At 36.2% G+C, this 22,347-nt stretch overlaps 1 protein-coding gene across 1 annotated transcript; it reads left to right on the top strand.

Annotated features, from left to right (window-relative positions):
• Positions 1–682: 682 nt before the first annotated feature.
• Positions 683–20,428, top strand: LOC132545030 (histone-lysine N-methyltransferase SETD1-like). The gene is made up of 16 exons (XM_060208698.1): positions 683–796; positions 928–1,061; positions 2,147–2,242; positions 2,619–2,789; positions 3,308–3,407; positions 3,989–6,174; positions 6,929–7,150; positions 7,507–7,612; positions 10,826–10,945; positions 11,145–11,328; positions 12,627–12,779; positions 13,074–14,047; positions 14,619–14,719; positions 14,968–15,075; positions 15,456–15,713; positions 18,178–20,428. The coding sequence occupies exons 1-16, from the start codon at positions 769–771 to the stop codon at positions 18,349–18,351; spliced, it is 5,115 nt and encodes a 1,704-aa protein (XP_060064681.1). The 5' UTR covers positions 683–768; the 3' UTR covers positions 18,352–20,428.
• The last annotated feature ends 1,919 nt before the right edge of the window (positions 20,429–22,347 follow it).

Raw genomic sequence — 22,347 nt, 5'->3', positions numbered from 1 at the left:
ACCTAGTCTTATATTCTTTGCCACTTGAGCAAGACATTTCACAAACAGGTGTCTGGGGAGGATGGTCAAAATGTCTAATGTCCTGAACCTTAAGTTAACCAGAGGAAATTCAGGAGAACTTATCAATGTATCATGTGGTCAGAAAAAGATAAAGCATTGTCAACAGACTAACAGGTCCACAAAGTGGGGATCACTGGTTATGAAATAAATAGTACCATTAGCTCCTAAGTGCTTTGCCAGCAATTTAATGAACTTCTTGGGCTTAGCCTCCTCCATCCTGCAGTAGGCTCCACGTGCTAGTCTAACTGTCATGAAACGGTCGGTCTGATTGGTTAATTCGATGGGGAAACCTTTTTCATCGAACCAATCAGTCATTCGTTAACATTATCGGGGATGCCCTTCAATAATAATTGATTTACCTCATTTCATTCATAATCTTAAGCAAATGTCCATCAAAATATTCAGCAGTCGACCCCTTCTTACTAATGAAAATGAAAATATTGAACAAAAACTGCAAATTTCGAATCATTGAATTTTATACGAAACTAAAAAGACACGTTATTGTTGACTTTGCTTCAGTAAAGTTGCATTGTGGGATAGCAAAGAAATTTTGATGCTTTGGTAGTGGTTGCAATGTGAAGCACTCACAGTTTTGTGTCCCTCCATGTACAGGGAGGGAAACATATAGATTTCTCCATGTGCATTAATATACGATGATATATTTAAGTTGATTGTTGAGGAATTTGTTGCAATCACGCTTCTAAAGCCATGGAACACGATAGGAAAGGAAACACAAGTGAGAACCTTATTTATTGGAGCAATGTTTATGTTTAGAAGTGAAACTTCATGCTGATTCCACATATTTGCTAGAATTCCATATTTTGCTTGTGATAAACCTTAACTATCTAATTACTCTTTCTGTTCTAGGTTTCAATGGATTGTCCAGACACTTGGTGGATAGCCAGCATGAGAAAAAGAGGAGGAACTATAAGCTGATAGTGGATCCAATGTTGAGAGGGGGTGGACAAAAGTTGTATCGCTTTGAAGGATTGGATCCAATGGTAATAGTGGACAAAAAAGAAAAAAAAAGAATGACTAATAGTCGACATATCTCAAAAACCATGTAAAGGATTCGCTAACCAGCACAGTATTGATAAATTACTGCTTCATCATTGGGCCAAATCATGAATTACAACTCCGAGTCCAAATAAGTCTATCAAAATGATGTTGGATGCTTACAAGAAGACACCTTGGAACAGTTTAGGAGTAGGAGAACAGAATTTCTGTCACTACAGCAATCTGATATTGAGAAGCATATACTTATGTGTCTATAGAGACACCAGCAGAAGGAAAAAATTATTAACGAAAAGGCAGAGAAGCGAAATCTGCAGGTGCAGGGGCCTAAGATAAATTGACTCGATCATAAGACAATATTTGGTTTTATAAAATGGGAGATGTAGTGATACCTGTGACTGTATTTCAAATGTTATCACATTTTCGAATAATAGTGATATGTTTATATGCACCTATGGAACCTGGATTACCATAGTCATTATCTTCCTGATTAATGCATTCTATTAATTTTCTTTTCTTTTAGGAGTTATTTCCTGTATAATAAATTCTTCACTTTTATCATCAATAGTCACTAACATATCAGCAAGTAAACCATTATCAGATTTAACATTTTGTACATTAACAGCAACATATCAAAACAAATGTACATAGAGGTACAATCACAACACTTCCTGACGTCCCCAGTTATGGGAATTTTTACATTGTGGTTTTCATCAAGTAGAGGGATTCGTCATGGCTCAGATGAATATAGTCTAATGTAAATGAAACTATTCACCATGGATGTCAGATTGTGTTTGATTTCTCCACTATGGACATGTCATACATAGAGGTATTCACTCCTAGACGATAAATCTGGTACAACACTGTAAAAGAGCAAGGTGTAAGCTCCCCTGCTATAAACAAAACAGCATGAACTGAATTTGTTTTGTTGAAACGTTTTTGATTTAGTATTTAGTAAATGTAGTCAACAATGAGGACAGGAAAAAAGATTTCTTTGGTTTAACATTCAGCTTTAATATAATATAATAGCAAATAGGATAAAAAGTTAGCAGATTTTCGTTCTTTGTTTCAGGATAACCGACCTATTCATGTGCGAGATCCACGTTCCAGATTAACACGATTATGGACAAAGAAACTACCAGCAGACTTACCAATTCCAAGATTTAAGGTTATATTCTCAAAGAGGTTGTTTGTAGGATAGGGATGAAGTGAATATAAAGTGTGAACATTGAAATAATATAAAATTGAATAACAATCTAAGTATAAAAGATCTTTCATGTGTTTTTCATATGAGAATTTATGGGAAAAAAATCATAAAAAAAATCATTTTTTTATTTTATGTTATTTAGTTGTCATCTTTACTCTTTATCTTTAGTTGCTTTATGACTTCATAACATCTCTTAAGTTTATTTTCAAATTTTCTTTTACCACTCTTAACAAAATGATAACATTGTTGATGATATGATTTATTACAGCCCATCTTGTGACTTATTTTTGGTTGAACAGTGTTTCAAAACTGTTGATCTTTATTTATCAAATTTCAGTATGACGAACACTATGTCGGAGAACCACCACCAAATGAAGTGACATTTACAAACTTAAACGATAACATTAATCAAGATTTTCTTGAAAACATGGTGAAGGTGTATGGAAGTGTGGAGGAGGTCAAGATTTATTACAATCCAAAAAACAAGAAACATTTGGGTGTTGGCAAGGTATGAAAATATATAGATATTGTCAGTACAAGTGCAAAAATAAGCAATATTCATTGGAATCTTGATTCTGTCAAAATTGTAATTCAAATTCAGCATTGATTAATGAGGGTAATATGTATATATATATATGAAAGGCTTACATAGAGACCGCTGAGATTGTGTAGGGACAATAAGATCAGGTGTATTAAGATCATTAAGTGTTTTCTGCTTAATCAACAATACTATAAATCTGGTAAATTGGAGTAATGAGAATTACATAGATAACAACCAATTCAACAGGCATATTAATGTGCAGTGTACATATTGTAATTTATAACACATATGATAAGAATATATAGATCATGTTCTTAATCATTCTGCATCTTTTTTGTCAAACCATAAGTAATTATGTGCCAGAGTATTGCATGCTATGACCTGTTCAAAATAACATTGAAAAATGGAGCAATATTTGATGTAGTCTGATGTAGAAATGAAAAATAAATTATGGAATAAACTTGCTCAAAATTTTTTACTTGTAGGTAATGTTTTTGTCCTCGAAGTCAGCAAAGTTATGTGCAGATAAGCTCAATCATTCCTCTAAGATGGGCAATGTGATGACTGTGTTTGTTGATGCAGGAGGTATGTATTCTACCAATATTGATTCAATAACGGTTTGATTAATTGATAGTTGTTTAGTTGTTAGTACAGGTAATTTTAGTTATGTAGATATTATAGAAAGTCTTAATGTTATATATGTCTGTTAAATATAGTTATTAAATATTCATTTATTTTGCTGCTTGTAATTTCACTGTTTCAAGTCCTTACAAGAATATCAAATCTTAGCCATATGGTATTTTTGCCATTGAAGAGCTTACACTAAAAATAAATAAGGGACCTCTACCTGAATTGAAATGTTCAATATCTGCCATGTGATCTTGTGACAAAAAATAGTGAAAAGTAGACACTGGTTGAAAAAAACAAAGCAAGTTAGCAGTAGTTTAATGTTAAAATATTTCAGATGATATTAAAAAAAAATCATGGTTAAACAGGTAGTGTTTCTTCAGTGTCAGATATTTGTTTTCAAAATTCAAGGGATATTACTCAAACATAATAAATATAATAATATTAAAACGAGTTAAAGTGGACAATTTCATGGGATATATGTTGCAGTGTATAAACTAGAAATGTTACCAGTCTATTAATATGTTTTTTCTTCACAGGCAAAGAGAGACAGAAGATTGTTGATGACATGCTCTCAGACAAGCCCAAGAACTCAGCACCTGTCAGTAGTGCCGCCACTTCAGTATTGACAGATCCACGCAGGAACAGACGCTTGTCCTCATCTTCTTCATACCCGACCCTTAAATCATCCTCCAGTATTCAGTCAGATTTCTCCACAAGTATCCAATCACAGTCAAGTTTTGATGCATATGACCCCGAGGCATATGACCCTGAATTGGAATATTCCTTAAGTCAGCCCCCTCCACACCTTCCCACTCAGCCTCCACCTCCGCTGCCTACCCAGCCCATGTATGCCTCCTCAGAGAAGAGTTTTAGCAGCAGTCAGTCAGACCTGGGGTACACGTCGGGTACACCCATGTCTAATTACAGTCATGACGGCTTCAACAAGGGCTTCGATGGGCAGTCTAATACTCCTGGTAGCAGCTTCTATACTGGGAGCAATCACAATCAGTTTGGCATGTCACAAAGTCATGGAAACAGTGGTGCTAATAGTGGATATGGCTTCCAGCAACAGCCACCACCTCCACTTCCTCCACAACCTCCTCCTCATCAACCTCCTCCTCATATACCTTCTCATCCACCTCCTCACCTTCCCTCTCATCCCCCTCCTCATCTGCCACCACATCAGTCTCATGTAGCACCGATTCATCAGAACCAGCATCATCACATGTCATATAATAACAATGAGAATCAGTATTCCTCCAATCAGGACATGGATCGATATCCATCAGATCCACGACATAGGGGAAGCAATCACCATAGAAACAGACAGAACAGTGATGGTGGTCCTAGAGGTGACCACCGCAACCGGGACTGGCGGAGGGATAGGGACCACCGGCATTCTAGAGACTCACGAGATCACAGAGATCGTGGGGATGATCGGATGGGAGAGAGGGATGGGTATAATAGAGATTCGCAGAGAGATAGGTTTAATCGCAGAGACCGCGACAATGATCGGGGCAACAACAGGGAAAGGAATCATCATGATAGGTTTAACAGAGACACGAGAGAAATGAAAAGAGGTGGACCAGGGGGAGGTAAGGACAGAATGGATATGAGGACAGGACCAGGTGGAGGAAAAGACCGCATGGATGGTAGAGGAGAAAGGGACAGTGGTAGATTTCGTCATAGACAAGAATCTTCTGAAAGGAGTATGGAAAGGGAGAAACCTCCACCCCAACCTCCAAAACCCAAAACACCAGAACCAGAACCTGTACAGGAGGAGGAGCCACGCAGCATGAGTTTAGATTCTCGTATTCAGAGCTTGTTGCAAAATGCAATGGGTGAAGGCTTTGGTAGCCCATCATCAGACTCAACTAGTGATTCAAGGAAAAAGGAGACCACTCCTCCACCAACGCGATGGGAGAAACCTGTGTCTGGGCCCCGCACTCCTGAACCAGAGGTCCCACGGGTACCACCCCTTCCTGTGGTAGACCAACCCCCTACTCCTTTTAACCACATGTCACATTTTGGTACACCGCGGGAATCAGGGCCCCACAGTACGCCCGACTTCAGGGATGTTAATAGTGTTCCTGGCAGTGTAAATGGTAACATTAATATGAATGTGCTCCCCCCTTCTTTTCATCCTGCTAATATTCCTGGAATGCCAGATATGTACAATAAACTACAACCATCACAAGATAAAGCAACACCCACACAAGAAGTTGTTCAGGACAATAAAAGTGCATCTGATGATGATGACCGAATGAGTATATCATCAGGTGGAAGTGGGGACCAGAATATCGAGGTGAATCCTTTACTTCATCCCTCTGGTGAAGTACCCAATCAGACAATGGCACCCTTAGTAAATACAAACTTTATGTCGCCAAACACTTCTCAGCCTACAGCTTGGCAGACAGGCTCATACAACTATGGTTTTAATTGTGGTCCGAGTGTAGACATGTCTGGTTACAATGTGTATAACCAAAACTATTACAACCAGTGTATGAATAATTCTCTTAACGTCAGCTCTCAAGGACAAGTTGTAGATCAGTCGGAGGAGGACGAAAAGGTGGAGAAAACATTCGCAGCAGTGTTGGATGGTTGTATTAAGGAATTAAAACAAATAATGCAAAAAGACATGTGTAAAAAGATGGTAGAAAACTCAGCATTTAAGTCATTTGATGGTTGGTGGAACAATGAGGAACAGAGACACAAACAGATGGTAAGTCTTTTTGTAAAGATGCTTTTTATTACTTATATTTCTCCTGGGAGATATTTTCACTTAATATGCGAGGAGAGTCGATCCCAAATTCAAATCCCTCCTGATGATTATCATAAATATTAAGACAGCATCCTTTTAGAGTCGGTTACTGCTTTCTGAGTTTTGCAGAATCCATGTCCCTTATAGCTTGTAACTCACAAGTTGAAAGTCATTTCTAGACCAGCGATTGATAATACATGTTTTCGCAAATATGTCTTAAGTGATAAGTCTGCATTAATAAAGTATTCATGAAGTCTAAGTGATTTAAATATATATGTAGGAATTCATTATAGCTGTACATGCTATAAACAGATTCAGGATACACTGCACCTAAGATAATAATTTTATAAGGCAACAAATGTTAATGAAATCATGTGTTGTATTTTCTCAATTTTGCTTTTATCGTGAAATGGTGTGCGAAAGGCGTTTTACTTGCAGTATACTGCTGGTGTTTGTTCTAAGGAATTTTCCAAAATCAAGAAACTTCAAGGTGGATTTATTTTTATGAAGGTTTTAAAAGCAAAAATATTTCATGTATGTTGTGTATTAGTTCATAAGTCCCAGAACCTAGTAAATTACATGGTATATATTTGGAAAAAAAATTCCTGACATTGTAAATATCACAAACTTTTGAAAAGAGGTTAGAATAATTCATGAAAGTTTCATTTTTAAACTTTTTACAGTACAATGAAATAAATCCTGTATTATTTAACAGCCACAGAAAATATTACCAGAAAAGTTGACAGAGAAACCATCCTCTGTCAAGCCAACAGTGACTGTGGGTAAAAAAGAGGTGAGCTCCACCATCGCCTCTCTGTTTGAACCACAGCACCCCTGGACCAAGGAAGGAGAGATCAACTTCAGCAGCTACTCTGGCGGTATGAGTGGGGGATTCCTTGGTATACGGGGAGGAATGCCTCGTCTACCCTCATTCAAGGTACTTCCGTGTTTAATACAGATCTTATCAATACTGACATTGCCACCATCAGTGAAAAAGGCTTTCTCCATTCAATTACCAAATGGTAAACACTTAACAGATTATTTGATCTGATCCACCTTTCATAATTTATAAAGCAATGTAAGTTAACTTAATAAAATTGATGTGAAATTGAATCTGGACATGTTTGAAATGTCCCAAAATTGATTTTGATGACAAACGTTGCTCTTTGTCATAATGAAATGATTTGTAAAGGTTTTTCTATTCTAAGACATGATACTGTTTTTGGTTTTGATTTTCATACATTGTTTTATGAAGTGTAAGTTTAAAATGTGTTTTTATCTTTACTGTTATAGAGAAAGTTCCGTCCACCATCACCACCTCCTGAAGACGAGGAGAGTAAAGGTGCACATGAAGAGGAGGGAGATGATGAGGCCAAGAGGGAAGATGATGCTGGATCAGGTAATTGCTAGCATTCACCCGGTCAAACCCTAGTTATTCATAGTTTGTTCAAGAGTATATTTGTACTGTTGTTGGTGTAAGAGTAGGTTAAATGATTTTTTTTATATAGGCGTGGTTTTTACAAATGTATGATTTTACCATTATAGTTAAAAGTAAAGAATGGAAACAAGTTAAATTAATAACAAGAAAAACTGTTTTCATCAGAACCTTACTGTCCCTAGGTTAGTGAAATTAGTGGTAATTTTGAATTGGCTTTGTCCATCAGTGGTCTGTCTGTACATTCCATTAAGAAGACTGATACAGTCCATCTTTGGGAAATTATAAGTACTTCTTGTATGGTATTAGCATGCAGTGTGCAGGGTTTTTTCAGATGGTAAATTTGATATACATTTTATGTTTTTGTGTATTGTGTGTCTGATAACTACATCCTGGTGTGAGAGTTATCAATGATTGTGTGTCTGATAATTACTTCCTGGTGTGAGAGTTATCAATGATTGTGTGTCTGATAATTACTTCCTGGTGTGAGAATTATCAATGATTGTGTGTTTGATAATTACTTCCTGGTGTGAGAATTAACAATGATTGTGTCTGGTAACTACATCCTGGTGTGAGAGTTATCAATGATTGTGTGTCTGATAATTACTTCCTGGTGTGAGAATTAACAATGATTGTGTCTGGTAACTACATCCTGGTGTGAGAGTTATCAATGATTGTGTGTCTGATAACTACATCCTGGTGTGAGAGTTACCAATGATTATGTGTCTGATAACTACATCCTGGTGTGAGAGTTATCAATGATTATGTGTCTGATAACTACATCCTGGTGTGAGAGTTATCAATGATTATGTGTCTGATAACTACATCCTGGTGTGAGAATTATCAATGATTGTGTGTCTGATAACTACATCCTGGTGTGAGAATTATCAATGATTGTGTGTCTGATAACTACATCCTGGTGTGAGAGTTATCAATGATTGTGTGTCTGATAACTACATCCTGGTGTGAGAGTTATCAATGATTATGTGTCTGATAACTACATCCTGGTGTGAGAGTTATCAATGATTATGTGTCTGGTAACTACATCCTGGTGTGAGAGTTATCAATGATTGTGTGTCTGATAACAACATCATGGTGTGAGAGTTATCAATGATTGTGTGTCTGATAACTACATCCTGGTGTGAGAGTTATCAATTATTGTGTGTCTGGTAACTACATACTGGTGTGAGAGTGATCAATAATTGTGTGTCTGATAACTACATACTGGTGTGAGAGTTATCAATGATTGTGTCTGGTAACTACATCCTGGTGTGAGAGTTATCAATGATTGTGTGTCTGATAACTACATCCTGGTGTGAGAGTTATCAATGATTATGTGTCTGATAACTACATCCTGGTGTGAGAGTTATCAATGATTGTGTGTCTGATAACTACATCCTGGTGTGAGAGTTATCAATGGTTGTGTGTCTGGTAACTACATCCTGGTGTGAGGGTTATCAATGATGTTGTGTCTGATAACTACATACTGGTGTGAGAGTTATCAATGATTGTGTGTCTGATAACTACATCCTGGTGTGAGAGTTATCAATGATTGTGTGTCTGATAACTACATCCTGGTGTGAGAGTTATCAATGATTATGTGTCTGATAACTACATCCTGGTGTGAGAGTTATCAATGATTATGTGTCTGATAACTACATCCTGGTGTGAGAATTATCAATGATTGTGTGTCTGATAACTACATCCTGGTGTGAGAATTATCAATGATTGTGTGTCTGATAACTACATCCTGGTGTGAGAGTTATCAATGATTGTGTGTCTGATAACTACATCCTGGTGTGAGAGTTATCAATGATTGTGTGTCTGATAACTACATCCTGGTGTGAGAGTTATCAATGATTGTGTGTCTGATAACTACATCCTGGTGTGAGAGTTATCAATGATTGTGTGTCTGATAACTACATCCTGGTGTGAGAGTTATCAATGATTTTGTGTCTGATAACTACATACTGGTGTGAGAGTTATCAATGATTGTGTGTCTGATAACTACATCCTGGTGTGAGAGTTATCAATGATTATGTGTCTGATAACTACATCCTGGTGTGAGAGTTATCAATGATTATGTGTCTGATAACTACATCCTGGTGTGAGAGTTATCAATGATTATGTGTCTGATAACTACATCCTGGTGTGAGAGTTATCAATGATTGTGTGTCTGATAACTACGTCCTGGTGTGAGAGTTATCAATGATTGTGTGTCTGATAACTACGTCCTGGTGTGAGAGTTATCAACAATGTTATGTCTGATAACAACATCCTGGTGTGAGAGTTATCAACAATGTTATGTCTGATAACTACGTCCTGGTGTGAGAGTTATCAACAATGTTATGTCTGATAACAACATCCTGGTGTGAGAGTTATCAATGATTGTGTGTCTGATAACTACATCCTGGTGTGAGAGTTATCAATGATTATGTGTCTGATAACTACATCCTGGTGTGAGAGTTATCAATGATTGTGTGTCTGATAACAACATCCTGGTGTGAGAGTTATCAATGATTGTGTGTCTGATAACAACATACTGGTGTGAGAGTGATCAATAATTGTGTGTCTGATAACTACATCCTGGTGTGAGAGTTATCAATGATTGTGTCTGGTAACTACATCCTGGTGTGAGAGTTATCAATGATTATGTGTCTGATAACTACATCCTGGTGTGAGAGTTATCAATGATAGTGTGTCTGGTAACTACATCCTGGTGTGAGAGTTATCAATGATTGTGTGTCTGATAACTACATCCTGGTGTGAGAGTTATCAATGATTGTGTGTCTGATAACTACATCCTGGTGTGAGAGTTATCAATGATTGTGTGTCTGATAACTACATCCTGGTGTGAGAGTTACCAATGATTATGTGTCTGATAACTACATCCTGGTGTGAGAGTTATCAATGATTGTGTGTCTGATAACAACATCATGGTGTGAGAGTTATCAATGATTATGTGTCTGATAACTACATCCTGGTGTGAGAGTTATCAATGATTGTGTGTCTGATAACAACATCCTGGTGTGAGAGTTATCAATGGTTGTGTGTCTGGTAACTACATCCTTCAGTGTTTTTATTTCTGAGAATTGGCTCCCTAAATAAGGATTATCATTGATGGTGTTTCTGAGAATGAGTTTCGTCTTGTTAAGATTATAAATGAATCTTTCCTAGATGATGAAATAACCTCCAAGAGGGCATCAAGGAAGGCTGTGGTCAGTGATAGCAGTGACGATGAAGATGAGGAAGGTGATGATGATGAAGAAGAAGAGGAAGAGGAGGAGGAAGATGATGGTATGAACTCTAATATATAAGTGCTTTTGCTTTTGGTTTCTGTATGATGACTGACTGACTAGTGAATTGTAATCCCTTTACCAACGTAGCATTTACAAGACTGGACAGTTTCTTATTTCTGTCCATGTATTTAAAACATTTTAGCAGATTGTTGACTGTCAGGCAGCTTTGATGTGTTCTTTCATTGAAATGTCAACAGATGAAGAAGCCAGTGCAGAGAGCAGCGAGGAAGAAAGTGAAGAGGATGAAAGTGAGGCATCAGCATCTGATTCTGATGAGGAAGAAGAAGAGGAGGATGAAGAAGACACCACGATAGATGTAGAAGGGAAGGATGAGGATGATGAAGAGGATCCCATCATAGATGTGACATCTAAAGATGAAGGGTTAGTAGATAATTGCAAATCATTATCAGACAGAAATAGAATGTAAGAGGTCGCTGTAGAAGTCAGTGTCACAAAGATAGACTGTATGTGGACAATGTAAATGTCAGTGTCACAAAGATAGACTGTATGTGGTCGCTGTAGAAGTCAGTGTCACAAAGATAGACTGTATGTGGTCACTGTAAAAGTCAGTGTTGATATCACAAAGATAGACTGTATGTGGTCGCTGTAGAAGTCAGTGTTGATATTACAAAGATAGACTGTATGTGGACAATGTAAATGTCAGTGTTGATATTACAAAGATAGACTGTATGTGGACAATGTAAATGTCAGTGTTGATATTACAAAGATAGACTGTATGTGGACAATGTAAATGTCAGTGTTGATATTACAAAGATAGACTGTATGTGGACAATGTAAATGTCAGTGTTGATAGTACAAAGATAGACTGTATGTGGACAATGTAAAAGTCAGTGTTGATATTACAAAGATAGACTGTATGTGGACACTGTAAATGTCAGTGTTGATATTACAAAGATAGACTGTATGTGGACAATGTAAAAGTCAGTGTTGATATTACAAAGATAGACTGTATGTGGACAATGTAAAAGTCAGTGTTGATATTACAAAGATAGACTGTATGTGGACAATGTAAATGTCAGTGTTGATATTACAAAGATAGACTGTATGTGGACAATGTAAATGTCCGTGTTGATATTACAAAGATAGACTGTATGTGGTTGATGTAAAAGTCAGTGTTGATATTACAAAGATAGACTGTATGTGGACAATGTAAATGTCAGTGTTGATATTACAAAGATAGACTCTATGTGGACAATGTAAATGTCCGTGTTGATATTACAAAGATAGACTGTATGTGGACAATGTAAATGTCAGTGTTGATATTACAAAGATAGACTGTATGTGGACAATGTAAATGTCCGTGTTGATATTACAAAGATAGACTGTATGTGGACAATGTAAATGTCAGTGTTGATATTACAAAGATAGACTGTATGTGGACAATGTAAATGTCCGTGTTGATATTACAAAGATAGACTGTATGTGGTTGATGTAAAAGTCAGTGTTGACATCAAAGATTTTAGAGAGATCTTTTAGAGAGACTTTAAGAGGTCTGTGTACAATGAAATATTGACAGGAGACAAAGATAAACCATTAGAGATTTGTGTAAAATTGATTGTAGACATAGTCTGTCAGAGGTACTTTTCAAAGTATCAGTCTTGACATGGAGGATCCTTTCATGTATATATATAATTCATTAAGATCATTTTGTTTTACAGAGAGGAAGAAGAGGAGGAAGAACTGTCTGTTGGTGAACCAGATAGGATTGAGAAGGAGGAGGAGGGGCAGCAACAGCAGGAGGAGGAGGAAGAAATGGACAAGGAGGATGAAGATGAGGAAATTGACATGTCTCTGTCTGAGCCTGAGGAAAAGTGAGTTGTGGCAGATAAATTCTTCGTCAGTTTTTTGTTCATAATGTTCAATTCTGAGCAGGAATTGACAGCATTTGAAACAGGACCATGAATTGAAACTTCTGAAGTGCATTAGGTTGATTTAGCTGTCAATGAGAAGGTTGATCTGACAGTTCATAATAAAATACATCTTTATATGAAGGCTAGAATAAATTTATGTAAAAAAAATAAATCTTTTTTCAAAATGTGACATACAAAAGAGGATACATTTAATGAAGACATGATGACACTTTCAATATTTCATGTATTTTACAGGGAAGAGAAGGAACCACTAGAATTGCCCCAGCCCTCTGATCGGGTATTACCCACAAAGGAAGATATCTGTGATAAAGACAATGCTGAGAAGGAAGACTCGCAAACTGAAAGTGAAAATGTGAATATTAATAATGCAAAGTCTTCCTTTGATGCGAATCTTGCAATAGCCAAAAATTTAACTAAATCCAATTTCCAGACGTTATTAGATGCATCTGAAATTCTTAGTTTACGAGAACTCGTGCAAAAGCCATCAATTCTGAAAGAGACAGATAAAGTGAAAGAGGAAGTGATTGATGTTGTGGATTCTGAGCCAGATAAAGAGGAAAAGTTTGGATTTCTCGCAGAGCATGATTACTTTGCTCCACCTGTGGTACCATCAGGACAGGATGGAGAGGAGATTGATTCAGATGGGACGGTGTCAGCAGATGAAGAAACATCAACAGTGGAAGTATTCATGGACCATAATTACTGTCTTCCTCCTAAAATACCAGCCAAACTGGAAATGCCAGTGGAAGAAGTGAAGCCGGAACCTGTGAAGGAGATAGTGAAACCCAATGAAGTGAAAACAGAGTTACCTCAGGAAAATAAAAAACCAAAAGCAAAGAGAAAACCTAGAAAACAGAAACAACCCACATTGACAGACATCACAGAAGAAACAATAAACTTAAATAAACAACGAGGTAGTCGAGAGTTAGCAAATCTTCTTGAACCCATTAAACCTATTCCAAAATTTGATCCCAGGAATTTGGATGATGAAAGGAAAGTGTTTTTTGACATGTACACAAGTGGTCTTGATTTAGAGGATATTATGTTCTTGAAAAGGACTTACGAGAATCTTCTACAGTCTGAAGATCCTAATTGTTACTGGATTAATGACATTCTATGGGTGGACCACCCTATTACAAACATACCAGACCCTGTTCCACCCAAAAAGAGACGGAAACTAGAAGACATGCCAAAGATACATTCAACAGGTTTGTAGACTGACATTCAATGTCTAATTTTGTTTTTCTTTTAGGGCTGTAAATGCATTTGTGTTGTCAACTTTTCACTTTTCTTTATCTTGTTAGGGATACTGAGAAGTTTAACTTTAAAGTTTGCTACTCCAATCAAACTTCAAATATAGATACATTGTAGCATGGATGTTAAACCCACCAAATCCTTTACAGGAATGGTAATATATTGGTGTCATTTTGGGACAAAACTTACAGAAATAGCTACAAAATCTTTATGGATTCTTCTTTTCACCTTTGGTTTATAATGATACTGAAACAGGTACTGTGATATATGATTTTTTTTTCCTCACTCCTTTGGAAGAAGAATAATTTTAGGATAAAATTTTAACTACTATGGAAAGTCTTTTGTTAGGAGGGAGTGTAGGTAGATGTAAATCTTAATGTATTTTGCATTAAAAAAAAAAACATTCCATACCAACAAAGTGGAACAACACATGATTATGCATAATTCATGCTTACACAGATATTTAGTAGAGTTGACCAGGTGAAAGCATTGTTGGCCTAATTTGTTTATATCTGTCATTTTCAGGGAGTGCTAGAACTGAAGGTTTCTACAAACTGAGTGTGAAGGACAAAACTGGTAACAGGCTTGATGCCTTCAAGGCAGGCAAAGAGCCTGACTCTAGACTGGTATGTTCATCAATCTCCGTCAGCTTACCACTAGATTGAATAAACAAACTTTAGAAAACTTTGGTGCTGTGATAGCACCTAATATCTGAAAATTAGTTAATTAACCAAAATAAAGCATGGAAACACTGTCAGTTTAATTTACTTGTAGTTGTTTTACCAAAGAAAAACCATGCTTATAATTTATGAATATATTTCTGATATTATTTCATATTGATTCATGGTAATGGTAAAATTTATGAATGTTTCAGGAGAAGAAAGCTCACACTTCCAGGGAAGCTCGACATGAGAATAGAAGGCTTCAAACAACATTTGCTGACCTTGATGTGGGAGACTTGCTTCGTTTCAATCAACTCAAGGTATTTACATGTATATTGTCAAATTACCTACAGGTTCCAATTACCTGTACATAGTGAAGTGAGATACCTGTACTTAAGCAAATTACTTGTACCTAGTCTATTTCAGAAACTGTTTCTTGTCTAATTGATAAAACAAATTCTTAAATGAAATTAAATCAAATGTATATATTCTACTTAATTTCAGTGTTTCATTGAAAAATTTTTGAAAAGAATTATTTGGAATTTTCAGGCATCAAAAAAAAAAAAAAAAAAATAATAATAATTAGCTTTCATTTGTAACTTATAATACAAACATTTGTCATTTTTTTACTTTGATACTACTTTGTTTAGCTCGATTTTGCAAATAATTTCTCAATGTCCTAAAACTTTCCATTACACAGTACCGTAAGAAACAGCTGAGGTTTGCACGCTCTGATATCCACGACTGGGGTCTGTTTGCCTTGGAACCCATTGCAGCGGATGAGATGGTGATTGAGTATGTAGGACAAGGTGTGCGACAGTCAGTAGCAGACCTCCGGGAGAAGAAATACGAAGCTGATGGTATTGGCAGCAGTTACATGTTTAGGGTGGACGCTGAGACTATCATTGATGCTACCAAGTCTGGCAACCTGGCTCGTTTTATCAACCACTGTTGTAATGTAAGTATGGATGTCACTGTTGTGATGTAAGTATAGATGTCAGTGTTGTGATATAAGTATGGATGTCAATGTTGTGATGTAAGTATGGATGTCACTGTTGTGATATAAGTATGGATGTCACTGTTGTGATATAAGTATGGATGTCACTGTTGTGATGTAAGTATGGATGTCACTGTTGTGATATAAGTATGGATGTCACTGTTGTGATATAAGTATGGATGTCAATGTTGTGATGTAAGTATGGATGTCACTGTTGTGATGTAAGTATGGATGTCACTGTTGTGATGTAAGTATGGATGTCACTGTTGGATATCACTGTTGTGATATAAGTATAGATGTCACTGTTGTGATGTAAGTATGGATGTCACTGTTGTGATGTAAGTATGGATGTCACTGTTGGATATCACTGTTGTGATATAAGTATGGATGTCACTGTTGTGATGTAAGTATGGATGTCACTGTTGTGATGTAAGTATGGATGTCACTGTTGTGATATAAGTATGGATGTCACTGTTGTGATGTAAGTATGGATGTCACTGTTGGATATCACTGTTGTGATATAAGTATGGATGTCACTGTTGTGATGTAAGTATAGATGTCACTGTTGTGATGTAAGTATGGATGTCAGTGTTGTGATGTAAGTATGGATATCACTGTTGTGATGTAAGTATGGATGTCACTGTTGTGATGTAAGTATGGATGTCACTGTTGTGATGTAAGTATGGATGTCACTGTTGTGATATAAGTATGGATGTCACTGTTGTGATGTAAGTATGGATGTCACTGTTGTGATGTAAGTATGGATGTCACTGTTGGATATCACTGTTGTGATATAAGTATGGATGTCACTGTTGTGATGTAAGTATAGATGTCACTGTTATGATGTAAGTATGGATGTCACTGTTGTGATGTAAGTATGGATGTCACTGTTGTGATATAAGTATGGATGTCACTGTTGTGATGTAAGTATGGATGTCACTGTTGTGATATAAGTATGGATGTCACTGTTGTGATGTAAGTATGGATGCCACTGTTGTGATGTAAGTATGGATGTCAGTGTTGTGATGTAAGTATGGATGTCACTGTTGTGATATAAGTATGGATGTCACTGTTGTGATGTAAGTATAGATGTCAGTGTTGTGATACAAGTATGGATGTCACTGTTGTGATGTAAGTATGGATGCCACTGTTGTGATGTAAGTATGGATGTCAGTGTTGTGATGTAAGTATGGATGTCACTGTTGTGATGTAAGTATGGATGTCACTGTTGTGATATAAGTATGGATGTCACTGTTGTGATATAAGTATGGATGTCACTGTTGTGATGTAAGTATGGATGTCACTGTTGTGATGTAAGTATGGATGTCACTGTTGTGATGTAAGTATGGATGTCACTGTTGTGATGTAAGTATGGATGTCACTGTTGTGATGTAAGTATGGATGTCACTGTTGTGATATCACTGTTGTGATATCAGTGTTGTGATACAAGTATGGATGTATGGATGTCACTGTTGTGATGTAAGTATAGATGTCACTGTTTTGATGTAAGTATGGATGTCACTGTTGTGATGTAAGTATGGATGTCACTGTTGGATATCACTGTTGTGATATAAGTATGGATGTCACTGTTGTGATGTAAGTATGGATGTCACTGTTGTGATGTAAGTATGGATGTCACTGTTGTGATGTAAGTATGGATGTCACTGTTGTGATATAAGTATGGATGTCACTGTTGTGATGTAAGTATGGATGTCACTGTTGTGATGTAAATATGGATGTCACTGTTGGATATCACTGTTGTGATATAAGTATGGATGTCACTGTTGTGATGTAAGTATAGATGTCACTGTTATGATGTAAGTATGGATGTCACTGTTGTGATGTATAATGTCACTGTTGTGATGTCACTGTTGTGATATAATGTATGTTGTGATATAAGTCACTGTTGTGATGTAAGTATGGATGTCACTGTTGTGATGTAGCTGTAACAACTTTGATGTCATGGTTGGATGCTGTCACTAATACATCCCATGGATACAGTGAAGTGATTTTATTGTGATATTGACTAATTGTTTTCTTTAAATGGTATTAACAGAATATCAATATCTCATATTCATGAAACACTAACAAAACTTTATGAGACTATAGATAATTTTTTCTTGAATTTTTTATTAAAATGTGTAAACATTACTAGAGGTTTGCTGGTTATCAGAAAATACGTGTGAGTGACCTGTAATAGAAGCAAGGCAATGCCCATTACATTTTGGCTATGCTTGACTGAATCGGTAAATGAATGGATAACAGGTCTGTAGTTAAATCAGAGTGAGTAAAGAACACCTAGAGGTCACTTTGCAACCTATACTTGGGAGTTTGATATTGGGGGGGTTTAATGGTATGTTCAGTGAATACATTTATATGTTAGCTTCAGAACTGTGATAAGTAACTGATTGTTTTTATTTTGTAGCCAAACTGTTATGCTAAGGTGATCACAGTGGAAAGTCAGAAGAAAATTGTGATTTATTCCAAGAGAGACATTGATGTCAATGAGGAAATAACATATGACTACAAGTTTCCCATTGAGGATGAGAAGATTCCATGTTTATGTGGGGCGACATCCTGTCGTGGTACACTCAATTAAGGAGGATTTTATGTTGTTAATTGGTCACATAAAGGGGAATTCATCGAAGTGTCAGCAATGATCACCAGAACATATACATCCCCAGAACATATGGTCTATATTTGTCATCAGAAAGTTTCCTACAGATTACCAGAAATGTTTAGATGGAACATTAGAAGTGTAATGAAGAGTTTCAGAAAGATCTCTGTGGATAAAATTCATCATCTCTTTCTTATCTACATGGTAATGTGGAGACTTTTCTGATAAATTCTTCATATGGCACTGCTACTAGTTCAGATCTATGTAATTTATTGTAGGGACTTATTGTCAGGAAGACTTTGCTGGAGGTATGTTAATCAGGGAAATCCACATTCATAGCTTCTAAGACTTCAGCTGAATCAACAATGTCAAAGAAAAGATTTCTGCTTTTTTAGTGAAAATTAAATACTTGTAGATGGGATGTTCAAGAAAAACTAAATTTGTGTTGAAAAATCTGCAGGAAAAAATAGAAATACACCTGTTTAAGATACATTAGAATAGAGGTATTGTTTGGACAGGTAACAACTCTCGATAGAGTTAAAAGATATGTGACCTAATTAGAGTGCTTCAGATATTGTTCTCCTGCGTGGTAGACTTACACTTTGATCTCACTACAGCCAGTGTCGTGCCAGATAAACATTACTACGACAGGCTACAGCATTCAGGGAGCAGCTATGGACTGCAGATTCTTTTGTCTGTGTATCTTCAAGAATTATTTGCAAATTTTCACATTTAATCTGATTTAATATATGTATAAACAGTCAGATTTTTACTACCAAGATGAAGATTTTCTTGTCTAATGAGATGTGAGGGGTGGTTTTTGTGTCGTTTTGTTTTGTTATGAATAGTATATAGCTTAAGAGATGAAATCAAGTGCTGTTGTGTGTGTGTGTGTGATTGAAACAACTGTATAATTCTAACTCATATTATTTGAAATGTAATCCTTATCTTCATTTTTCAACAAAACCTGGCATGACCTTGGATTGTTAAACCAGGGTCCCTAAACATAGCATTTAGAGCAATCGAAAAGATTGTAAAACAGACCAGGACTATTATACATGCTGTACTGAAAACACTAGTGCTTCCTTGTTCCTTATACACTGAAGTAGTCTATAAAGACACTAAAGTTTTATGTTGTAGTTATAATAATGTTAAGGCAATGAAACACCTTGCTTCCAGATTTATGTTTCTGCTATGAAATCCACATCATCTACCCATCAAATTAGCTTCTTTTATGTCAATGATTTTATTATTTGTCTTTCTAAGTATAGCGTTTTTGTTTTTTGTTGTAAATAATGTTTACAGTGTTAATACTGTAGAGGTATTATGTTAGTGCTTCACTAATATTTTCCTGATTTTGATATGGTTTTTGTAAATGCTCTGTCATTGTTAGCATGCATATGAATAGGGTACACCTCTGTCATGGGAAAAACTTGTAATATAGGCTGCTATTACTCAGTGATATATCATCTTTTTCACAGAAAAACTTGAAATAAAGACTGCTTTTACTCGGGCTATATCTCATCTTTGTCATGGAAAAACTTGTAATACATGCAAGATTTTTTACTCCCAATGTTATCATGTATTGTCATTAAGCTTATAATTATGGCTGATATTACTCGGGCGATATCTCATCTCTGTCTTTGACTTAAGTATGACTGATATTACTCGGGCAATATCTCATCTGTTTTTTTTTTAATTAATTATGACTGATATTACTCGGGCGATATCTCATCTCTGTCTTTGACTTAACTATGACTGATATTACCTGGGCGATATCTCATCTCTGTCTTTGACTTAACTATGACTGATATTACTCGGGCGATATCTCATCTCTGTCTTTGACTTAACTATGACTGATATTACTCGGGCGATATCTCATCTCTGTCTTTGACTTAACTATGACTGATATTACTCGGGGGATATCTCATCTCTGTCTTTGACTTAATTATGACTGATATTACTCGGGTGATATCTCATCTCTGTCATTGACTTAACTATGACTGATATTACTCGGGCGATATCTCATCTCTGTCTTTGACTTAACTATGACTGATATTACTCGTCTTTGGCGATATTTGACTCATCTCTGTCTTTGACTTAACTATGACTGATATTTCTCGGGCGATCTCTGTCTTTGACTTAACTATGTCTGACTGATATTACTCGGGCGATATCTCATCTCTGTCTTTGACTTAACTATGACTGATATTACTCGGGCGATATCTCATCTCTGTCTTTGACTTAACTATGACTGATATTACTCGGGCGATATCTCATCTCTGTCTTTGACTTAACTATGACTGATATTACTCGGGCGATATCTCATCTCTGTCTTTGACTTAACTATGACTGATATTACTCGGGGGATATCTCATCTCTGTCTTTGACTTAACTATGACTGATATTACTCGGACGATATCTCATCTCTGTTATTGACTTAACTATGACTGATATTACTCGGGCGATATCTCATCTCTGTCTTTGACTTAACTATGACTGATATTACTTGGGTGATATCTCATCTCTGTCATTGACTTAACTATGACTGATATTACTTGGGTGATATCTCATCTCTGTCATTGACTTAACTATGACTGATATTACTCGAGAGATATCTCATCTCTGTCATTGACATGCTTATAATTAAGGCATATCTCAATCGAGAGTTATCTCATGACTGGTTTTGACATGCTTGTGATAAAGGCTGCTCATTCTCTGTCATGACATCATCTCGGCCATTAACATGCTTGTGTGCACTCTCTTATCAACCGGATTTAACTTGTGGTTTTGTTCTCTTAGCCTTTACATTGCTGTTTCATTTACAAGAACCTGTACACTACTTAAAATAACTAGATAATCAAAGTAGAATGGGTAGACACAAGCATGTTCTGATTGATGTATGCCTTACGTATAAATGATTTATTTTTACACTGGTTGAAGATTAATAAGTGCTTGTTAGTTCAGGTTGGTCATCATCATAAAATTCAGCTTCAACAAAAAGTGTTTCTCATGTTGATATTGACATTACCACCCTACACAACAATAGTTGTTGTCCATAAGTGATCAAGGAATACAAAGCTTCTTAAGACTGGCTCTATGTGAAAACTTAACTCTCCCATATAACCTTTAACCTTATGAAGGATCCTTGTGTATCTGGTGTCAGATGTAAGCCAGGGTTTTGACTAAGGTTTGTGAATCCTGGCTGGTTATGATATTGTATTGTGTTGTCTATTCAGACATGTCAGATTTGAACTGTGAAAAATTTCTAGTTATTTTGTATTTGTAGCAGAAAATTGCTTTTGTGTTTTTCATCTTTGTTGAGCAATTTTTATATTTGCTGAATGTGTTCAAAATTTTATTGGCTTGTGTTAAAATACTGTTTGTAAATATTAGATAATTTGGTTAAATTCATTCTATTTAATACAATAGTCAAGTGCAATTGACAACGTAGTTATCTTACATTTGTACATAGTCAACATTGATAGTGCTATGTACAGAGTAAACCTGATAGATCCATTTGTATATAATATATAATTTAGTAAATGTAAAGTACCAGGTGAAAGTGATTACTGTGAGTACCAAATAAATACATTTTAATACAAGGTCACTGTGTTCTTGTGCATTTTAATACTACACTGCCATCAAAGTGATGAAAGTTTAGGTCATCTGACACTAGGGGTCATGATGACCTATCGCCATCCTGCTTTGTCCGTTGTCATGTGCTGTTGGTCATGCGTAAACTTACATTTAAACTTCTTCTAAAGTTCAGCCAGTGGGATTGAGCTCCAACTTGCATGAAATGATCCTTGGATAGTCCTGACCAAGTGTTGTTATTTTCCAGGGTGGTCTGAAATCAGAGATGGCTGCCATCTTGAAAAACATTTTAAACTTCTCCTGTTCCACTGGTGCCATTGAGCTAAAAGAAATGATATGGAAAGGTAGCCAACAAAGTGTTGTTATTTTTCGACCTTGTCA

This window comes from Ylistrum balloti, unplaced genomic scaffold, assembly GCF_031769215.1.
Source record: "Ylistrum balloti isolate Yb309-2 unplaced genomic scaffold, AGI_CSIRO_Ybal_v1 Utg369820, whole genome shotgun sequence".
Lineage (NCBI taxonomy): Eukaryota > Metazoa > Mollusca > Bivalvia > Pectinida > Pectinidae > Ylistrum > Ylistrum balloti.
Note: the sequence above shows the minus strand (reverse complement) of the source record. Positions and strands in the feature narration are given on the sequence as shown.